Genomic DNA, 18,671 nt, shown 5'->3' with positions numbered 1-18,671 from the left:
TTCCAGCAGATTATACAGCCGCGGTAACATAAGTTCCCTTACTTGTTCCAGTGATATAAACCAAAGATAAGTTACTAGCGGGAAAAACTTAAACATACAAAATACACCGATTGGTGTACGTCGACTCCAGTCACTCTCGCGCGGCATAGTAATTGACACACATACGTGTCACTGTACATCTTAACCGTCATTATTGTAGTCTTCTTAGCCCAAACTGCTTTCTTCTGCAATGCGTAAATATACAATTTATGCCCAAAAAATAAACAACCTTCATGGAATCGCATATCACAAGTACTTAAATGAGAAGAAATTATTATATTTTGATTATTTTTCGTGTTTGGTCCGCCATGATTACGTAACTGACAAGAAAGAGAGAACTGACAAGAAATGAGAAGAAATTATTATATTTTGATTATTTTTCGTGTTTCATCCGCTATGATTACGCAACTGACAAGAAAGAGACAACGTATTCCTTCCACAAGTAAAGTGACAGGGACGCAAAATTTACGTCGATATTTACGTATGAATGAAACTTGAAACGCAATGACAAACTCTAGTTGTCTTTTTACCATATTGTTCCAATAGCCCTTATATAATATTTGTCTATGAAGTAATATGTAAGTAAAATGAAAAATGTGCATGTGTGTGTCAATGCGCTTGCGGTTCGCTCACATTTTTGCGTTGTTTAGTGGGCAGGTAACATGTCTATAGTTTAAAATATCGTTGACTTACCCCATATGCGCATAATCATGCAAATGATCGCCTGTAACGGTTTTCGTTTTTACGACATATGGAGTATTTACGGCCTTTTCTCAATTTCTTTTTGAAGTGTATTGCCATGGACATCTTTTTTGTCGTGAGGAAAAGCTGGTGGAAATATTCATACTTGGAGAGCACCGGCTTATCTCAAATTCAGTCTAAATTTAAAAATAACTAGATTTTTAAGGTGATGAAAATGTAGAGCACGTGGTCTAAGTAAAAATATATAGAGATATACAAATGCCCTATTTGAAATTTTAATACCATATTTGTTAATAGTACTTTAGAGAATAAGTATACCGTACAAATGTATTCTACAATATTTATATATTTGGTAGAATCCCTAACTAAAAGGGCTGTGACAGACAGAGAGATGGAACGTAAGGGATTCCCGTTGAATTTAGCTACGGAACCCTACGAATGTTTTTATGTAATATAGAAGTCACAGAAATAAAAAAGGTTGCTACTACAGTAACTACAAAAGAAACTATTTCGGTATCTACTTTGTCCGTAAAGAAATATTGTATTTCACTTGAAAACAAATATGAGAAATAACAAGCAACCCTACTTATTTTCAACCCTGAAGTATAAGAATTGAGACAAACTTAAGATGAAGGATAATCTAAAAAGAAAGGGGTAAGTTTCTGCCGTCAGTTCGCTTACATCTGCACACGTCATATCTAAGGGAAATATTTAAGGGTGTGTACACACGTTCCTAAAATAATAAATAAAGAATGAACGTATGATAAAAACATCTATCTCATTATATTTTATCTCATAAAATTTTCTTTTCCAATATTTACTTAGTATATTTTGTGCATATTTAGGTATTGCTTTAAAATATGTATTTCCTCGTAGAGTTTCTTGTTAGTCATTTATTTAATTGATATTTACTTGTATTTTTTTATGTAATGATGTGTCATGGAAGAAGCGGATTTGCGTGCGTTCTTTTGCGTGAAAATCCCATCATAATCCGTTTCAAAGTTTAGCAAATATGGTAAGTTTGGAGCGATAAAATAAATAAAAAAGTTTTTTTATTCGATGTACTTAATACCATAGACATTTTTATTATATTTCTTTGTTAGGACAAAATTAAACATAAACACCTATAGGAATATGTGTCCAGTACACTTATACATGTCGGTTTTCGCCATGGTGGTGAGTGTATTCTGGGCGGGCGGTTCCGAAGACGCGTGGGATGCGCATTGTGTCGTGTAAGCCAGGATAAGCCTCTCCAACATCCGTAAACATGTTTGTTATATTTTTTTATCGTAAATAAGTGTTTTGGTCAGTTGGTTGAGGGAGTGTGGACAGTTTTGTTTTTATTTCATTTATTTAGTATGATTGTTATTGTATTTGTGGAGAATATGTGAGACTTGTGATCACATAAGTGTATGTGTGTGTGTCTCAAGTCTCACATAATCGTTCACACCGTCACATAGTCTCTCATAAGTGTTGAAGGTGGTAGAACCCATTGTGGTTCGACTCCGGCCGCACCACCGCCACACCTATTTCTACCTAATAACAGCAGTGTTAGGCGCTGCTGTGTTCCGGTTTGAAGGGTGTGGTAAGGGAGACATACTTTTCCGAGGCGTTCCAGCTTAGTCCTCAGGGGTAGCGGCGCATCTGTGGCCGACCTCAGGTAGGAATACCTAATCCTATCTGGGATTGATTACAGATGTCCATGGGCGGCAGTAGCCACTTACCATCAGGTGGACTGCATGCTCGTCTGCTACTCCTATATTATAAAAAAAAAATCTCCACTAATAATTTTATTAATATGCTTTTTTCTTTGAAGTGCGTAGAGTCCCGCTTCTTGAATCCTTTGTGGTTCGACTCCGGCGGCACCACCGCCACACCTATTTCTGCCTAATAACAGCAGTGTTAGGCGCTGCTTTCCGTTTTGAAGGGTGTGGTAAGGGAGACATACTTTTCCAAGGCGTTCCAGCTTAATCCTCACCGTCCTCCTCCTGTGGCCAACCTCAGGTAGGAATATCTAATCCTATCTGGGGTTGATTACAGATGTCCATGGGCGGCAGTATGCTACTCCTATATTATAAAAAAAATCTATTGGATCGTTATCGAAGGCCTTATGGATAATACGAAATATTTGACACGATACACTGAGGATAGTTTTTAGGAACTTGTACTCTTTTCTAAAAATCCATTATCGCTGCGTGGTGGAATATGCACTCGTAAATATACCCTTGGTTAGTGGTAGATAAAAGTTTAAAAGGGTTTGAGCATGTCTTTGTACGAAAATATGATCAGTTTCTGGAAAGAAGAGTCCTAACTAATTTCTAAAAGGAAAGGCGTCCTATTCAAATTAAAATTTACCTGCGTAGACATTTTTGAAGAAAGTCAAGGATTATGGGACATATCCTTATTTAGTATCTTACATAGTGGTCACCCTACAAACTGACGTCACGCGTGTGCCCATCTAGCTCGTACGTGATGGCTTTGCAGCTTTAGAGGTAAATGGCCCAATTTATAACTTCCAACAGCCATACATGTATACATATTTTGTTATATTAACCAACGCAGAAATACAGACCTATTTCTGCAGGTAAATGAGGTGTTGAATTACTTTGTAGTTATTTTTATAAGCACTATCATCGTAGTTTTATAAATTACGGTTCTCTATAATGATGGGTTGGAGTTCGAATCGGGTGAAGGTAAATTATGCTTTTAGACAAGTGTTTAAGTATACTGCATAATGATCTCAAAAGTACATGAAATAAAAGAACGAATTACTCGGTATTTAGCCAGCGTGGTGGAATATGGCCTAATTAATTTTGTGAGGACCGTCTTGCAGTGGAACAGTAATGGGATGGTGAATTTGTTTTGGAAAACAGTTCAAGTTATTAACGTACTTCCGCATCACGATTAATTCTGATTTGTAACAGCAATGTTAAACGCCGTAGTGTTCTGGTTTAAAGGGTGTAGTAAGGTTAACATTGGAGGCATCAACTTCAACTAGGACTCCCTTATGATCACGGGCTGCACCTTTAAATGATCCAAACTTCAGCCTATTACATCAATTTCATAAGAACTTTTTTATATCTTAATTGCCGTATTTGTACTGTGTGTGTTTGAGGGGTGTGGTAACGTAGTTACCCACACAGCAGATAAAAGAAGACGAACCGGTCAAGTAATCTTCAACCAATTCATACTTTCAAACAGCAATGAATAAAAACGAGATCCGCTCGCGAGGGGCTTCTTTATATCTTTTGTTATATAAAATATCTTTTATTACATTGTTCTATACAAAGGTGAGCATTGTGGCGTCCGTCGTCAAAGGAGCCCTCGAATCCCACAAGCGTCCAAAGAATGCAATTATATTACTAGTTTCCTTTGTGAGTTTTTTGTATTTATAGTTTAATCGAAATGTATAAATAAGAATGGCTTTTCTTACTTTATTTGCCCTATATTATAGATTGAAGGGTTTTAAAGGGTCATGTACCTATTTGTCTATGTTTTTATTATTTTTATTGTTATATAGTTTTATAACATTGAAGTTGCAAAAGAGCATGTCTCATCATCATCATCAAGCCATTACTGTCTCACTGCTGGGCACGGGTCTCTTCTCAGAATGAGAAGGATTAGGCCGCAGTCCACCGCGCTGGCCAAGTGCGTATTGGTAGACTTCACATACCTTTGAGATTTTTTTTTAAATCTCTTAGATGTGCTGGTTTCCCCACGATGTTTTCCTTCACCGTTTAAGCAAGTGATAATTAATTTCTAATACGCACATAGCTTTGAAAAGTCAGAGGTGCGTGCGATTTAAACCTCGGACGCCTCGATCGAGGTGTTTCTTAACTACTAGTGTATCACTGCTTTTTGAGCATGTCACTGAAGCACTTTTACAATTTATAGATGCTTTACTACTTCTCAGGACCGAGATGGTCGTCTTACAGATTTAAGTCAACTAGTTGTATGTTCGTTTGTTGTTCAATTAAAAAAAACTCAAAAATTACAAGTACGCTGCCCCGAAATTTAAATCATAGTTTAATTTTTCTCTTGGGCTGAATCCTAGGACTCATAAGCCCGATGATCTAGCGACCTAGAACTGGAATAACCTTAAACTACAAAAAATAATTATAAATGAAAAATGTAGCTCCATCTGCTCCAAGTTTAAAAGCGAAGTTAAGTATTATCTAGTATCTTGTAAATGTAACATTATCAAAAAGGAGTTGTATCCCAACGGAATAGTACGCGGGAATGGGCAAGTGTTTCTCGTTAAGAGAAAAGGAAAAAACGCTTTAAGATTGATAAAGGGCCCTAAAAAGGTCCGGGTAAGGGCCTTCAGAAATAACCCCTGACAACCCTCGGGATAAAAATCTATTTTATACAAAGAATCTTTCCGATATACACCCTGTCCTTACAATGGTTGCTCGTTTGAACTTAGCGAATGGTTTTTGTTAAGGTTTTTTTTTTTTTATAATACTAGGATACCCTATGTATTTCACTATATACACAAAGATTAATACTTAAATTTTCATCATTTAGATGTCTGATCGGGGATCGATCCCGGAAACCCCTACGTGTCAGACGGGTAGTGTAGTGTCCTTCGCCACCTAGGTCGTCTATTTGAGTCTGTAATATCTTGAAGCCGTCGGCAGTTTTTTAAACTCTGACAACTACCATCAGGTGGTCATGCAGTCCAAATGAATCTTTTGCTACATCCATTTTATAAAGAAAAACTTCAAATAGGCGTGACAGTGGAGCCGCAGGACACACAGCTCCACTACGATTTAAATTTTCCCTAGATGCACCAGTAAGAAGATATTACCTTCATTAGATACAATTTATATCCTAGCTATGTACCCGGAAGGTATTTACGAAATATAATTAGAGTGTGGTCATTTAGGGGTCGCATTAGGGGCCATGAACGCGCATACGAGAGCCGGATGGCCCTCAGGGGTCCCACGTTATCCGCCTAATTGCGATTTGACCCCTTCGTAAATTAGTCATTTAGCGAGATTGCCATGGAATTTGGTCGGAAGAGTATTGTGTGGGATCTATTTGTGTTATTTATAATTATTGTCTTCGTGTAGCTATGGTTACTGTAAGTGTTTGCTAAGCTAATGGTTCAGGGTTTGATCCTCGGTCGAGTTGTGGCAAGAGAGGCGTTCTAAGGTAGTCTCAGGGAGCAATGCTTCTGCAGACGATCCCACGCAGAACTACAGTCTTATTTTTGGTGGAACAGGTCCTTTAATAAACTTGTTTTCAACTAAAGAATTATTATAAATACAAAAAACTTGCTCCCACATTTTAGAAGAATCCAACGATATCTAATTACTAATACTCTACTATAATTAATTCGAATTAACCACAATGGGCCTCCATCAGACCAGAACCCTAATAGATACTATCGCGAAAACAAAGAGTTTGCTATGCCGTGTTTAAATGGCTTTTTATTTGTTTTTCGACCTTGTAACGACCACAGGCTCGTTAAATGTTGTGCGAGTTTATGGTTAGCGCCTCACGCTTATTATGCCTCATATACGCATAATGTAATATATTATTTAAGTTTAGGTATATTCATCATCATCCCATTACTGTCACACTGCTTGGCACGGGTCTCCTCTCAAAATGAGAAGGATAAGGCCATAGTCCTCTGCGCTGTTACCAAGTACGCATTGTAGACTTCACATACCTTTGAAAAAAAATATTTTTTTAATTCTCAGGTTTGCAGGTTATTAATTAGTTAAGCTTATTTTGTGGACTATGGTATAAATCTTCTTATTGTATGAAGTACATATGAACAAAAGTATTAGTTTGAAGGTGGTAGAACCCTTTGTGGTTTGACTCCAGCGGCACCACCGTGACACCTATTTCTACCTAATAACAGCAGTGTTAGGCGCTGCTGTGTTCCGGGTTGAAGGGTGTGGTAAGGGAGACAGACTTTTCCGAGGCGTTCCAGCTTAGTCCTCAGGGGTAGCGGCGCATCTGTGACCGACCTCAGGTGGGAATATCTAATCCTATCTGGGGTTGATTACAGATGTCCATGGGCGGCAGTAGCCACTTACCATCAGGTGGACTGTATGCTCGTCTGCTACTCCTATATAATAAGAAAAGCCCTTAATAACGTTAAAAAATAAGAGATTATCGTTGCCCGCAACCATTTTTGTCCCATTTGGAACTCCCTATTTTTTAAACTCCAGGCGTGTAGATTTCTTCACGATGTTTTCCTTCGCCATTGTAGCAACTGATAATCAATTTCACATAACTTGCAAAAATTAGAGGAACCTGGGATTTGGATGTGGGATCCGCAGACTGAAAGGCCGAGTGTCAACTACTAGGCTATCATTGCATTGATTTGTGCAGTTCAGGAGTGCAGCGCTTCGCTTTCCCGCAGAAAATAAAACAGTTTTGAAAATGTCGTATAAGTCGCGAAAATCACTTATGGAAACAAGGTACGAAATATGAAATGGGACGTTAAGCATACGTATTGTTCGTGAACAAGCCCGGCAAGTGTCGCCGTAGTAAAACTGAGGGATCTATAAAGGGGCCATATTTTCCACCGCACAGATACCGCGCGGTTCTGTTCTGACGCATATTTATGGTGTGTTTCCATTTCACTACGATTTTTTTTCCTAAAAAGGATAAAAGATATGTGTTTTTCTTTTTTTAATAAGTAACCTTTCCTAAAATATTTTTGTAGTAAATGCTGATATGTTCAATTAAGTAAGCTGAAAATAGTCACCCCCGTCCTTAGATATCCGCATATAGGACTGAAGTACAAACTTAGTAGAAGGGCTACGCGTCTCTACATCTTAGAACTGAGTAGGAATAATAATAATATCTTTTCTTAGTCGCTCTTTAAACCAGGACAAATAAGTAACTGTCTCTAATATTATAAAATAGGATTATTTGAAATAATTAGTTTAATTAAGTATTAATTTGCAGTGCCATAATGTATGTGTCAGCCATCGACGTAAAATACTAATAAAGAAGACGTTAATTACTAATAATTGAAGGTAGTAGAACCCTTTGTGGTTCGACACCGGCGGCACCACCGCCACACCTATTTCTACCTCATAACAGCAGTGTTAGGCGCTGCTGTGTTCCGGTTTGAAGGGTGTGGTAAGGGAGACATACTTTCCCGAGGCGTTCCAGCTTTGTCCTCAGGGGTAGCGGCGCGTCTGTGGCCGATCTCAGGTAGGAATATCTAATCCTATCTGGGGTTAGTGGCAGTAGTGGCAGTAGCCACTTACCATCAGGTGGACTGCATGCTCGTCTGCTACTCCTATATTATAAAAAATATATATTATTTGGTATATTAATAGTGTGTAAACAAAAATCCCGTACCGTATGTAGCAATGGAAACGAATATGTAACCTTACCAAGCAATATTCTCGGCCGTAAAAAACCTAATATTATTACTATTTTTACGGCGCGTCGGTGGGGCGAGAATGATTGCATATTCTATCAGATGCTCCGCTTTTTTGAATTAGGGGTTGCTGGATCGACCCTGAAAATATTTTATAAGGTGTTCGATCTTGTAATTAAATATACATTAGAAAAGCGAATACATTATGTTGTTTTTTATTTACGTTTGGTCCTTCGAGCCGTTATGCCGGGATCAAAGGTAAAATTTGGTTTGTTAAGTTTGCTAATCAGGTAAGCTGATGTAATGGGCTATGGCTCAATTTCTTTCTAAATTATCTTCTTTCTCCTTTTTATGAAGTTATGTAAGAAATGAGCGTTACGCCTCAATCTATATAAAATTGGACTCCTACAGGAGATGAACCGCAATCGATATAACCTTTGAGAGCAAAGCTGAACTATCCTATGTATGTTAGCACACATTTCAAACCAGAATACAGCACGTTTGAAACCTCGGTTATAAAGGGGTGGCGGTGGTGCCTCCGAATATGACCCCCGAAGGATTTCTTTAAAATGACCTTTGAATACAAATGATATCTGTGGTTTTTGTATGCTTTTAACTTAGGGAGGTAACATACGGGCGTCAGAAAGTTAATACATGGACGACAGTTCGCAATGACGATTGTCACCACCGCCGATGGTTGCCGACTTTCGCTAGCAGTCGCTAACGACAGGTGGCGACAGTCAACAGCACATTTGGAAGTTGCTGACGACGGCTTGCGACTATCGGCGAGCGACAGTTGATCGTGTATTAAAACCCTTATTAATCGACTTCCCAAAGAAGACAGGTTATCTATTCGTCGCGTATATTTTTTGTCTACAATCGTTACTCACTATTACAACCAAATAAATAAAATAATAAAAAACACGTTTCTATGACCGTGTCAAGCTATTATCATCAAACACATTGTACAAAATTTCGTGAATATGGAACTACCCTATCATTATACATGTTGAAACAACTGAGCAATGAAACTGTTTTTTCGCACGCGACCCATTGTAATAATCATTAAACACTCAAATTTAAAATGTTTTATTCCCCTAACCACGTAAATTAGGGTACATTTACATGGCAGACATACATCGTAACGGACGGGTGCTACGTATTGGGTACTATGCTACTCCTGAGGACTAAGTTGAAATTGTATGTCTTTACCATATCTTTCAAACCTAAGCGAAGGTGGTAGAACCTTTTGTGGTTCGACTTCGGCGGCACCACCACCACACCTATTTCCGCCTTATAACAGCAGCGCTGTGTTCTAGTTTGAAGGGTGTGGTAAGGTAGACATACTTTTCCGAGGCGTTCTAGCTTAGTCCTCAGGGGTAGCGGCGCATCTGTGGCCGACCTCAGGTCTATCCAAACCTATCAGGGGTTGATGACAGATGTCCATGCGCGGCAGTAGCCACTTACCATCAGGTGGACTGCATGCTCGTCTGCTACTCCTATATTATAAAAAAAATCTTTCAAAACAAAACTTCGTAGTGCTTGAATTATAAGGCAGATATAGGCATAGAGCCTTCGGAGTCACACGACGAATGATTCCACTGCCATGAATAATATTAATAAAAAAGAAATAAGTTTCATCGATAAATATTCGAAGTCTATACTAAATTCTTTTAAACATATACCATGTAAGGTAATTAACATTCAGTGTGACACGTGTTCTTAATTCTACAAAAGGGCCTGAATAATCTGTACACGGTTTGCGAGGAACATAACCAATAACCGTAGTTCTAACTAACAACTTCCGTAAACTACTTTAAACGAGAAATGTACATAAACGTTTAAAAATTCATCATTTTACATACAACATCATAAATTACACTTAACACGGAAATTTCCTAACGTACCTAACCTAACCTAACCTAACCCTTATTTCATACACGTAAGGGGGAATATTGTGTGTTCCAAATGACGTGTTGCGACAAATTCGTGGTTGCCAAATACCCTGGAAGGCTTTTAACTGAAAACTCTATAATTAATTCAACCATAAACCTAGAACTAAAGCCGCACACACACAATTTAAACTTAAAGCGCACCTGATACGGTGTATGATTATAATTAAAAAGTTGCCAGTGGAGTAAGAGACTTGCTGGATCGTTGTGGGTGGAGCGATGGCGAAAGGGTTAAAAAAACTGGCAAAGCGCAAGACTGATTTGTTTATTGAATGAGTACCGTATTAAGACTATTTTGTTATAGGTTTAAATCTTTGCTGTTTTTAATTTGAGAACCTTAACGATCTCCTTATATTATCATGTTCATTATGTTTAATATTTAGGTTTATTCAGTAAGTATGTACATGTAGGTAGGTATAGTCCGCATAAAACTGCTAGTCCGCTATGAATATAGAAATAAATCGCGTCGCTATACCAAATTGTATGACTACATCTGCTCGCAACAACTTCAGAGCGGAATAGCAGTTTGGCGTGAACTATACATACGTTTTATGATAGGGCAAAAAACCCACACACTCCAAATTTACAAAATCCAATCCTAGCGTTTACACAAAAATCTTTTGGTCGCTTGCAGTGTGACCAGAGCAATGGGTAATGGTCCGTAAACAGCGCGCGGTGTTGCCTGCTGAACTAACGACTTTCGCCAGAGTTTAAACTCAGCTCGCATATATTGCCAGTTCGCTAAGTTTTGCCGTTTTGTAAGCACTTATCGCAATAACGCTAACGTGTCTGGGATTTAATTCGCACGGATCTCATTGGGAAATCTAATGCTTGTACGTTTGGTAATTCTATAATTAATGTGAATATTGAAGAACGTATGCTGCGTAATATCCAAGTCACGAACTTTTGAACTTTAACCGATCGAGTATTGTTGAAACTCTCCGTGGTTCGAATGCAAAAGTATTGCTACTATGATTATGTGTCAAGCAAAAATACTTCCAATATTGCATTTAACCGTGCGAATAAAGCATTTTAAATAAGTCCTTAGAACTTTATTTTATTTGGAGTTGAGTTAGTGAGAAAGAATAGTAGTAGCAGTTTCTGGCGTAATCCTTTTCATTCTAAGAGGAGACCCGTGTCCAGCAGTAAGACGGTAATGGGCTGATGAAGCAGACTTTAGTGGTACAAATAGTTAAGTTTTGATATAGTATATTAAATCTACACTCAAATTATGTGTACACGGAACTTTCTTCAGAATGTATTAGGCCTTTTTTTTTTTTTTTTTTTTTTTGGTTACGAGGGGGAAACCTTCAAAAGGTACCCTGTGCCGTGGGAGCGGCACGGGGTTATGTGGGATTCTTACCGCACTAAAACCCCCCCGGTGGCCGTCCTCTGCGCTGCGTAGAGGACTCCGGGATCTCCAGAGGAACGCAACCGGAGTCCTCTTAGCGCGTTGCCCCATCGGGCTCCTCCCAGGTGAGCGTGACGCTCGCCACACCGTCTGGTGTGCACAACGGTATGCGACCACACATACCGCCGTCCTTCCCGGGGTCGCTGTCCGGGCGGTTCGAGCTCCCACTCTTACGACCCGCAACCCCGGAAGCTCCTTTTAGTCGCCTCTTACGACAGGCAGGAGATACCGTAGCCCTATTCTGGTCCCGGAACTACAGGGACCCCGCGCCGGTGGGCGTTATGTACGCCCGCGGCGACTTCTCCTCCGAGCGGGTTCAGCGCGCTCCCTAGCTCGCTCGGCGTCTTCCTTCGCGGACATGACTATGTCGCAAAAGGTGATCATGCCCTCCCAGGCTTCGCTGCGCTGAACCATCGCTCCAACAATGGCCGCTGGAGACAGGTCGGGTCCCACTTTTGACACGAGGATCCGCCGCTGAGACTCCCACGCTGGGCAGTACTGCAGCGTGTGCTGTGCGGAATCCTCGTGGTGCCCGCAATGATGGCACTGGGCCGTCTCTTCTCTCTGTATCCTATTCAGATACTCACCGAAACAGCCATGTCCGGTGAGTATCTGGGTCAACCGAAAGGTGACACGACCTTTGGCAATGAGCCAAGCCCGAAAGTTCGGTACGATAGCATCGACCACTCGTTGGCGTATGTTACGTGGTTCCAATAGCCGATCTCGCCAGCACCTCAGAGCGCGCCACCTGGCTCTCCTCCGAAGCACTTCGACCGTTTCTTCAGTGAAGGGTTCAGTCCTCTGACGGAGGACGCGGATCTTATTAAAGACCCGTGCATCCATATCCGCCAGAATGTCCAGGGGCGGAAACCGCCCCAGGACTGTCGCCGCCTCGTACGATATGGTACGATACCCCCGGGCGACTCTGATCGCGATCGTACGTTGCGCGGAGTTAAGTTTCCGCGCAAGGCGCCGGCAGCCAGACAACCTGTCCGACCATACCGGCGCACCGTAGAGCGCGATCGAGCGTATCACACCCGCGTAGAGGCGGCGGACTTCTTCCCTTGGTCCCCCGAGATTTGGCAGCAGTCTGTGCATTGCACCCGCTACCTTATGAATCCGGGGGACGAGACGATCAAAGTGCTCGTTGAAGCGCCAGCGGCCGTCCAGTGTTAGGCCAAGGTACTTCATGTACCCGCCTATCCGGACGTCCGTATCACCGACACGCACTGAGGTCTCAGCTGGTACGACACTCGGCCTGCGGCCGTGTAACCACATCGCCTCGGTTTTATGGGACGCTATCTGGAGGCCCAACCTGTGAATATTCTCTATGACGCGTGCCACCCCGAGCTCTGCTAGCCGAACCGTCCTACTGAAACACTCCCCTTCAGTGAGGACGAGGGTGTCATCGGCATAGCATACGATGCTCACTCCATCCGGGAGCACCGTTCTCAGCACCGCGTCATAAGCGATATTCCACAGCAATGGACCCAGTACCGAACCCTGCGGTACCCCACGCACGACGCTCCTCTCGCGAACGCTCCCATAACGGCCTGGGAATCTGATGCGTCTGTCCGACAGATACGCCTTCAAGACATTCCGCAAGTAGGAAGGCACCTGATGGACAGACAGCCCGTCCATAATCGCTCTCCAGGGTAGAGAGTTAAAAGCGTTGACTATGTCAAGGCTAACCGCCAGGACTACTCTACCCTGGGAGATGGCCTGCTCTGAGAGCGTGCGGACACGGAGGATCGCGTCGACAGTCGAGCGCTGCTGCCGGAAGCCGAATTGGTTTTCAGACAGGTCCGGGCCGTGGCATGCAAGATGCTGGCTTATCCGAGCGGAGATAATCCGCTCGAATAGCTTGCCCGCCTCGTCCAACAGGCAGATGGGTCTGTACGCTGATGGAGAGTCTCGAGGCTTGCCCCGCTTGTGCAATAATACGAGCCTCGCCCGCCTCCACTCAGAAGGGAAACTTCCGTACCGGAAGCAAGCGGTGAACAGCCTTCGAAGCCTCCCCCCCAGCACTGTCAGCGCTAAGACCCAAGCCTGCCCTGGAATTCCGTCCGGTCCCGGCGCAGTATTCCGCTTCGACATGCGCTTAACGGCACCGTCGAGCTCGCTCTCCGTCACTGTCAGCTCCTCCGACCAGACAGGGATATCCGGCAGCGCCGCGGAAAAACCCGACTCGTCAGCGGTTCCTGGGAACAAGCAGTCAACCACTGTGTCGACGAAAATCGGGTCGAGGGTTTCCGTCAGTGGAGGCACCCATGGACGTAGCTTACCGAGTACCATCTTGTAAGGACGCCCCCATGGGTCTCGGTCCAGCCCCTCCACGAGTGCGCTCCAGTTCCGGGCCTTGCTATCGGCAATAGCGCCCTGAAGCAATGTTGTTGCGGCCCGGTACTCCACGTACTTCTCCTGCCGTTCCGCGGCGCCAGCCGATCGGCGTCGTCGAGCCCGAGTGTACTGGCGTCGAGCTCGCAGGCAAGCTGCGCGCAGACATGCGATGCGCTCTGACCACCAGTACACAGGGCGTCTCCAGCCAGGTCTGACACGCGGCATCGCGGATTCGCAGATTGCCGTCATGTCATCCCTGAGCCGAATCGCTTCCTCTTCCGGATCGACCTGGGCATCCCCTTCAGCGGCGTTGGACCAGTCCACGACATGGGCAGCAGCGACGAGCAAGTCCTGGTTGAGACGCTTTCGTGCCCACCGACGCGGATGGTCGTTAGCCTGGCGGCGTGTGTCGGCAGCCGGGAGCTGCAAAACTACGTCTAGCAGTATGTGGCGATGGTCAGACAACGTGACGAGGTCTTCGGCCACCCTCCAATCCGTGACCAAGCGCTCGGCAGAGAGAGTCGCCCACGAAAGATCAACAATCGACTCTCCCTGCCAACGCACGCACGTGCTGACCGATCCACGATTAAGCAGACGCAGGTCCAGCCCGGCCGCCCACTCGAGTGTTGCTCGACCCCTGACGGTGTCGCGCCTGTTTCCCCAGGCCCTCGAATGCGCGTTAAAATCGCCAAGTACGATCACTGGGCGGGGAAGACAGGAGCGTACACAGCTTGCCAAACGGTCGAGGAATTCCTCGTATGTCGCCAGACTACAATTGGGGGAAACATAACACCCCAAAACCGCGAGGGGACCCCACTCCACCGCGACTATGCCCCGCTCGGAGTGAAGTTTGGAGCACGGAGGATCTCCTTCGCCACCTGTCCAGTACACGGCAACGGACTGCACGTCGTCTCCGATCCATCGCGGATGCTCCGGAACTGAATAGGGCTCCGCCACCACTGCCAAGGCAACCGAGCAGTCCACGAGGCATTGCTGGAGCAAGTCCTGCGCCCCGCGGCAGTGGTTCAGGTTCCCCTGGAGGATCTTAAGTGACGGAGACCTATCCATCAAGAGTCCATCGCTTCCGCTGTTGGACAATGGGACGAAGCGCTTTGACGCGCAGGCCCATCTGTCCGTGTTGAGCCGGCAGCCATGACCGCTGTTTCGCTCACTCCAATGCCCCGGCGCCTTCGCTTAGGAGGCGAACACCTCCTCCCACCGAGTCGATGGTCAGCTGGGCGACCAAGGTCAGCACACAGGGCGCATTTTGGCGATTGTGCCCCGCATTGGCTCGCCTTATGTCCGGGCTCGCCACATACGTAACACAATGCACTCCTGTCTTTGGTGCTGGTGCATTGGTGCCGTGCATGACCCATCTCAAGGCACCGGAAACATTGGAGCGACCTAGCAGGCAGTACCTCTACTCTCGCGGACACCCAGCCGACGAGGAGTCGCTTTGCCGCAGCCAGCTTGTAGATAGCCGTAAGGGGACAGCGCACCCAGGCCGTCCCCAAAGCCGAAGGTCTTCTCCGGATCTCTCCGACCCTGACGTCGCTGGCAATGCATCCGCAGGCCCCGGCGATTGCGTTGGCGACGTCTTGCTGGGTGACGGAATCGTCCAAATCCATCACCCTGGCCTCCCCTTGCTTCGTGGGCCTGGCCACCCTGACGCCCATCTCCGCGACAGTCTCCTGTAACTTTCGTGCCAGGGCGTCGGCTTTCCCAGCGCAATCCTCGCCGGAAACCTCCAGGAGAAGACCGCCGTTTATGGCCTTCTTCTGCCGCAAAGCAGGAATGCCTAGATCGGCAAGTTGGATTTGGGCCTTCGCGGTCTTCATTACCTCCGCATAGGTAATCTCCGACCCCTCAGGCACCGTGACTGCCACGGCCGCCGACTTCGGTACTCGCGGAAGCCTCTTAGTTGCCTTCTTTTTGCCGGCCCGCGCTGGCTCGGTTGCTCGAGCTGCCGGTGCCTGTGCTGGTCCGGTCGCAGGACGCCGTCGGGTGACATTCTTCCCACGTCCCAGGCTCGGGAATTGCCTCCGATCTGGCTCCGAATGGACCGGGGGCCGCTCCTTTGCTCGGGCTTTGCGCCCCACGACTGTGGCCCAGGTACCCTCCTGCGCGGCCGAAGTCGAAACAACGGGAGGCCGTATCGGCATTGTGGCCACTGGGAGGTGCGAAGGCCCAACGGGTGCGGCTTTCTGCGTTAACGGAGGCCGGACCGCTCTCCCCGGGAACAACTCGTCCCTAAAAGAGGCCAGCTTCAGGTCCACTATGTGCCCGATCTTTTCTATCAGAGCATCCTCTCTGTTTACGGCTCTCCTCGGTTCCGAGGGGCGAGGCGGCTCTGGTTTATTCAGGGCGTTCTTACGGCGCAGCTCGTTCAACTCCGCCGTAAGGGCGTCGAACTTCCCGTGCAGACCAGCAAGCTGGGAACGCAGCATCGCATTTTCCTGTTCCAGGTGTGCAGTGGTTGCCCGCTGCACTACCTCTGTCGCTGCTGCCTGCACGTGGCGTACGGCCAAGCGGATGGTTTGCACCAAGTCCCCTTTTAGATTGCGGGAACTACTTGCCGCCTTTTCTATTACCTCTAGGTTCTCGATTATTCGAGAACCTAGGTCTCCAGTAGGCTGCTGGGTTATATCTTTGCCTAGTTCCTCCGCACTAGGCAGGACAGCCTTTGTTTTGGTCTTGGCCATTGGGATCATAAAATCACCATCTTCCTGGGGTTTCACCGGCTTCTTTTTTGGCCGTTCGCTCCCGCTATTCGTCGCCGTAAGCGTCCTCTTACGGGCACGCACTGACGTGGCTGCGGACTGTTCTGACACTCCTGACATAAGAGAACAGTCCGACAACTCATCCGCGTCTGACGAGACGGCTGGTGTAGGTGGAGCTACTGCCCGACCTTTAACTTGCCGCGTTTTCCTCTTCGCCTCTTGTGCAGCGGGCAATTTGCCTTTCTCGCAAGCTAGTTCGGAGTCCATTATGGGTATGCATGGGTCGTGTTGACGGAGGTCGGCGGATTGCCGACCTACGAGGCAGTTGCTGCCCCCCCCAGAGTACGAGGGGCTGCCCTCCGCCGTAGCAGAGGGGTGGGATTCTCCCTTTCGGGTACCCACCTGGGGACTACTTTGACAACTAGCCTTATCCATTTTTTTTTTGCATCTTTTTTAAGGGGTGAGCTCCCCTGGGCCGCTCTTAGTCTGGTCCTTCACCCTTCGCCTTCCGGTATGAGTATCTCTGCCGTATAGCCTCGGGGATCATTAGGACACACAAGCCCCCCCACCACGACAAGGTGGCAGCCCGTTCGGGGGGGAGAATGTATTAGGCCTGGTGACGTGACAGACCTCTCATTTGATACCACACGTAAGCAATACGCTACGTGACTCCTCCACTCCAACCAGCTTAAGAGGACACATGAAGCTCATTGTTTTGGACGAAAACAAGCCATATATGTACCGAATACGGCGTTATTATGATTTCGGAGAGGTCAAGTGGTGTTTTGTCGTGACAAACGGTCCTTATGTGGACGGAATTGAAAGGAATTCGGTACGCAAATGTATGCGTTGGTCGGTCGCGTGACAACCGGCCCCTCGGGGAGATGTTGGCGTTTATGTGTTAATAAACATTTAAAAATACTGCACACAAATCACATTAATTTTCGCTGGACGTGAGTTGTACCTACATGTATGGTATGATATAAGTAATGTCGTTTTACTTTTTTGTTATATGTCAAGGTTTTAGGTCACAAACTTAAGCAGTGTCAAGTGCACTTGGAATTTGATGGGTCACCGTTAGGGGCTTAAATCATGCGTACTCGTGCTTTGGCTGGCATGTATATATGGAAGCTGGTCCCAGTGGTGATTATTGGATAGTACCTTAGATCCCTTTAAAACAAAATCGGAAGTATTGTGGTGTGAAACATCTGACGTTTGTGGGTTGACCATTGTCTTTTATCTTGTTTTATCAATCGGAGCACAATTGGTTAGGGAACCTGGACCCTCCATAATACTAATGCCACTAAGTGGGTCATACAAATGTGTCCAGTAAGAAAGAGGTATTGTAGTGATGGCAGCGTTGCAGCCGTGTCAGAAACATTTATAAAGAAAGAAGTCTTTTAAAAGTGGCATAGTAATCAGGGACACTTCTGATACACATCTTAATCGAACCTTAGAGCGGGCTATCTTAATCGTATTTTAAGTGGCTTATCTTAAAAAAGTAACCATTTAAATAACTTGAAATTTAGATTACAAGCCACGATTTCACCACTAATGTTTATTTTCCCATATTTTGCAAACACCCCGATAAAACGACTCTACCCTATCTATTTCGTGTTCCCTTGTAATTGTTGACGACGGATGAAAAGATAAAATACAGGAAAACGTCAAGATGATTTAACGGAATCCAAACTCTCTCTGATATATTTTTTAAATTACTTATTTATCTATAAATATTTCATGGCTCGGGCCGAGGAAAACAAAATTTCATTAATAATTCATTTGGATGAAAATCTTCTCGTATTTTGTTGGTGGATAAATATAGATGATACTTAATGTAGGTATATCTATTTTTGATTGGAAGCAGCAAACAGCGCAGCTAGTATTAAATGCTTACTGCTGCCGATATCCAATTAAGGTGTGGTAGGGGAAACACACTTTTCCAACGCGTTCCAGCTTAGTCCTCAGAGGTAGCGGCGCATGTGTGGCCGACCTCAGGTAGGATCAGGTACGATATCTAATCTTATCTGGGGTTGATTACAGATGTCCATGGGCGGCACTAGCCACTTGCCCTCAGGTGGACTGCATGCTTGTGTGCTAATACAAATACAAAAATATTTATTTGTAGAATAAGGTGTATACATTGGTGTTAT

General features: G+C 45.0%; 1 protein-coding gene across 1 annotated transcript; it reads right to left on the bottom strand.

Annotated features, from left to right (window-relative positions):
• Positions 1-12,192: 12,192 nt before the first annotated feature.
• LOC140754068 (uncharacterized) lies at positions 12,193-16,953 on the bottom strand. The gene is made up of 3 exons (XM_073088980.1): positions 15,217-16,953; positions 12,774-14,842; positions 12,193-12,259 (listed from the first exon to the last, which is right to left on the bottom strand). The coding sequence occupies exons 1-3, from the start codon at positions 16,951-16,953 to the stop codon at positions 12,193-12,195; spliced, it is 3,873 nt and encodes a 1,290-aa protein (XP_072945081.1).
• Positions 16,954-18,671: the final 1,718 nt, after the last annotated feature.

This window comes from Epargyreus clarus, unplaced genomic scaffold (assembly GCF_041222505.1).
Source record: "Epargyreus clarus isolate Ecla_fem2 unplaced genomic scaffold, WU_Ecla_fem_2.2 ptg000027l, whole genome shotgun sequence".
Classification (NCBI taxonomy): domain Eukaryota; kingdom Metazoa; phylum Arthropoda; class Insecta; order Lepidoptera; family Hesperiidae; genus Epargyreus; species Epargyreus clarus.
Note: the sequence above shows the minus strand (reverse complement) of the source record. Positions and strands in the feature narration are given on the sequence as shown.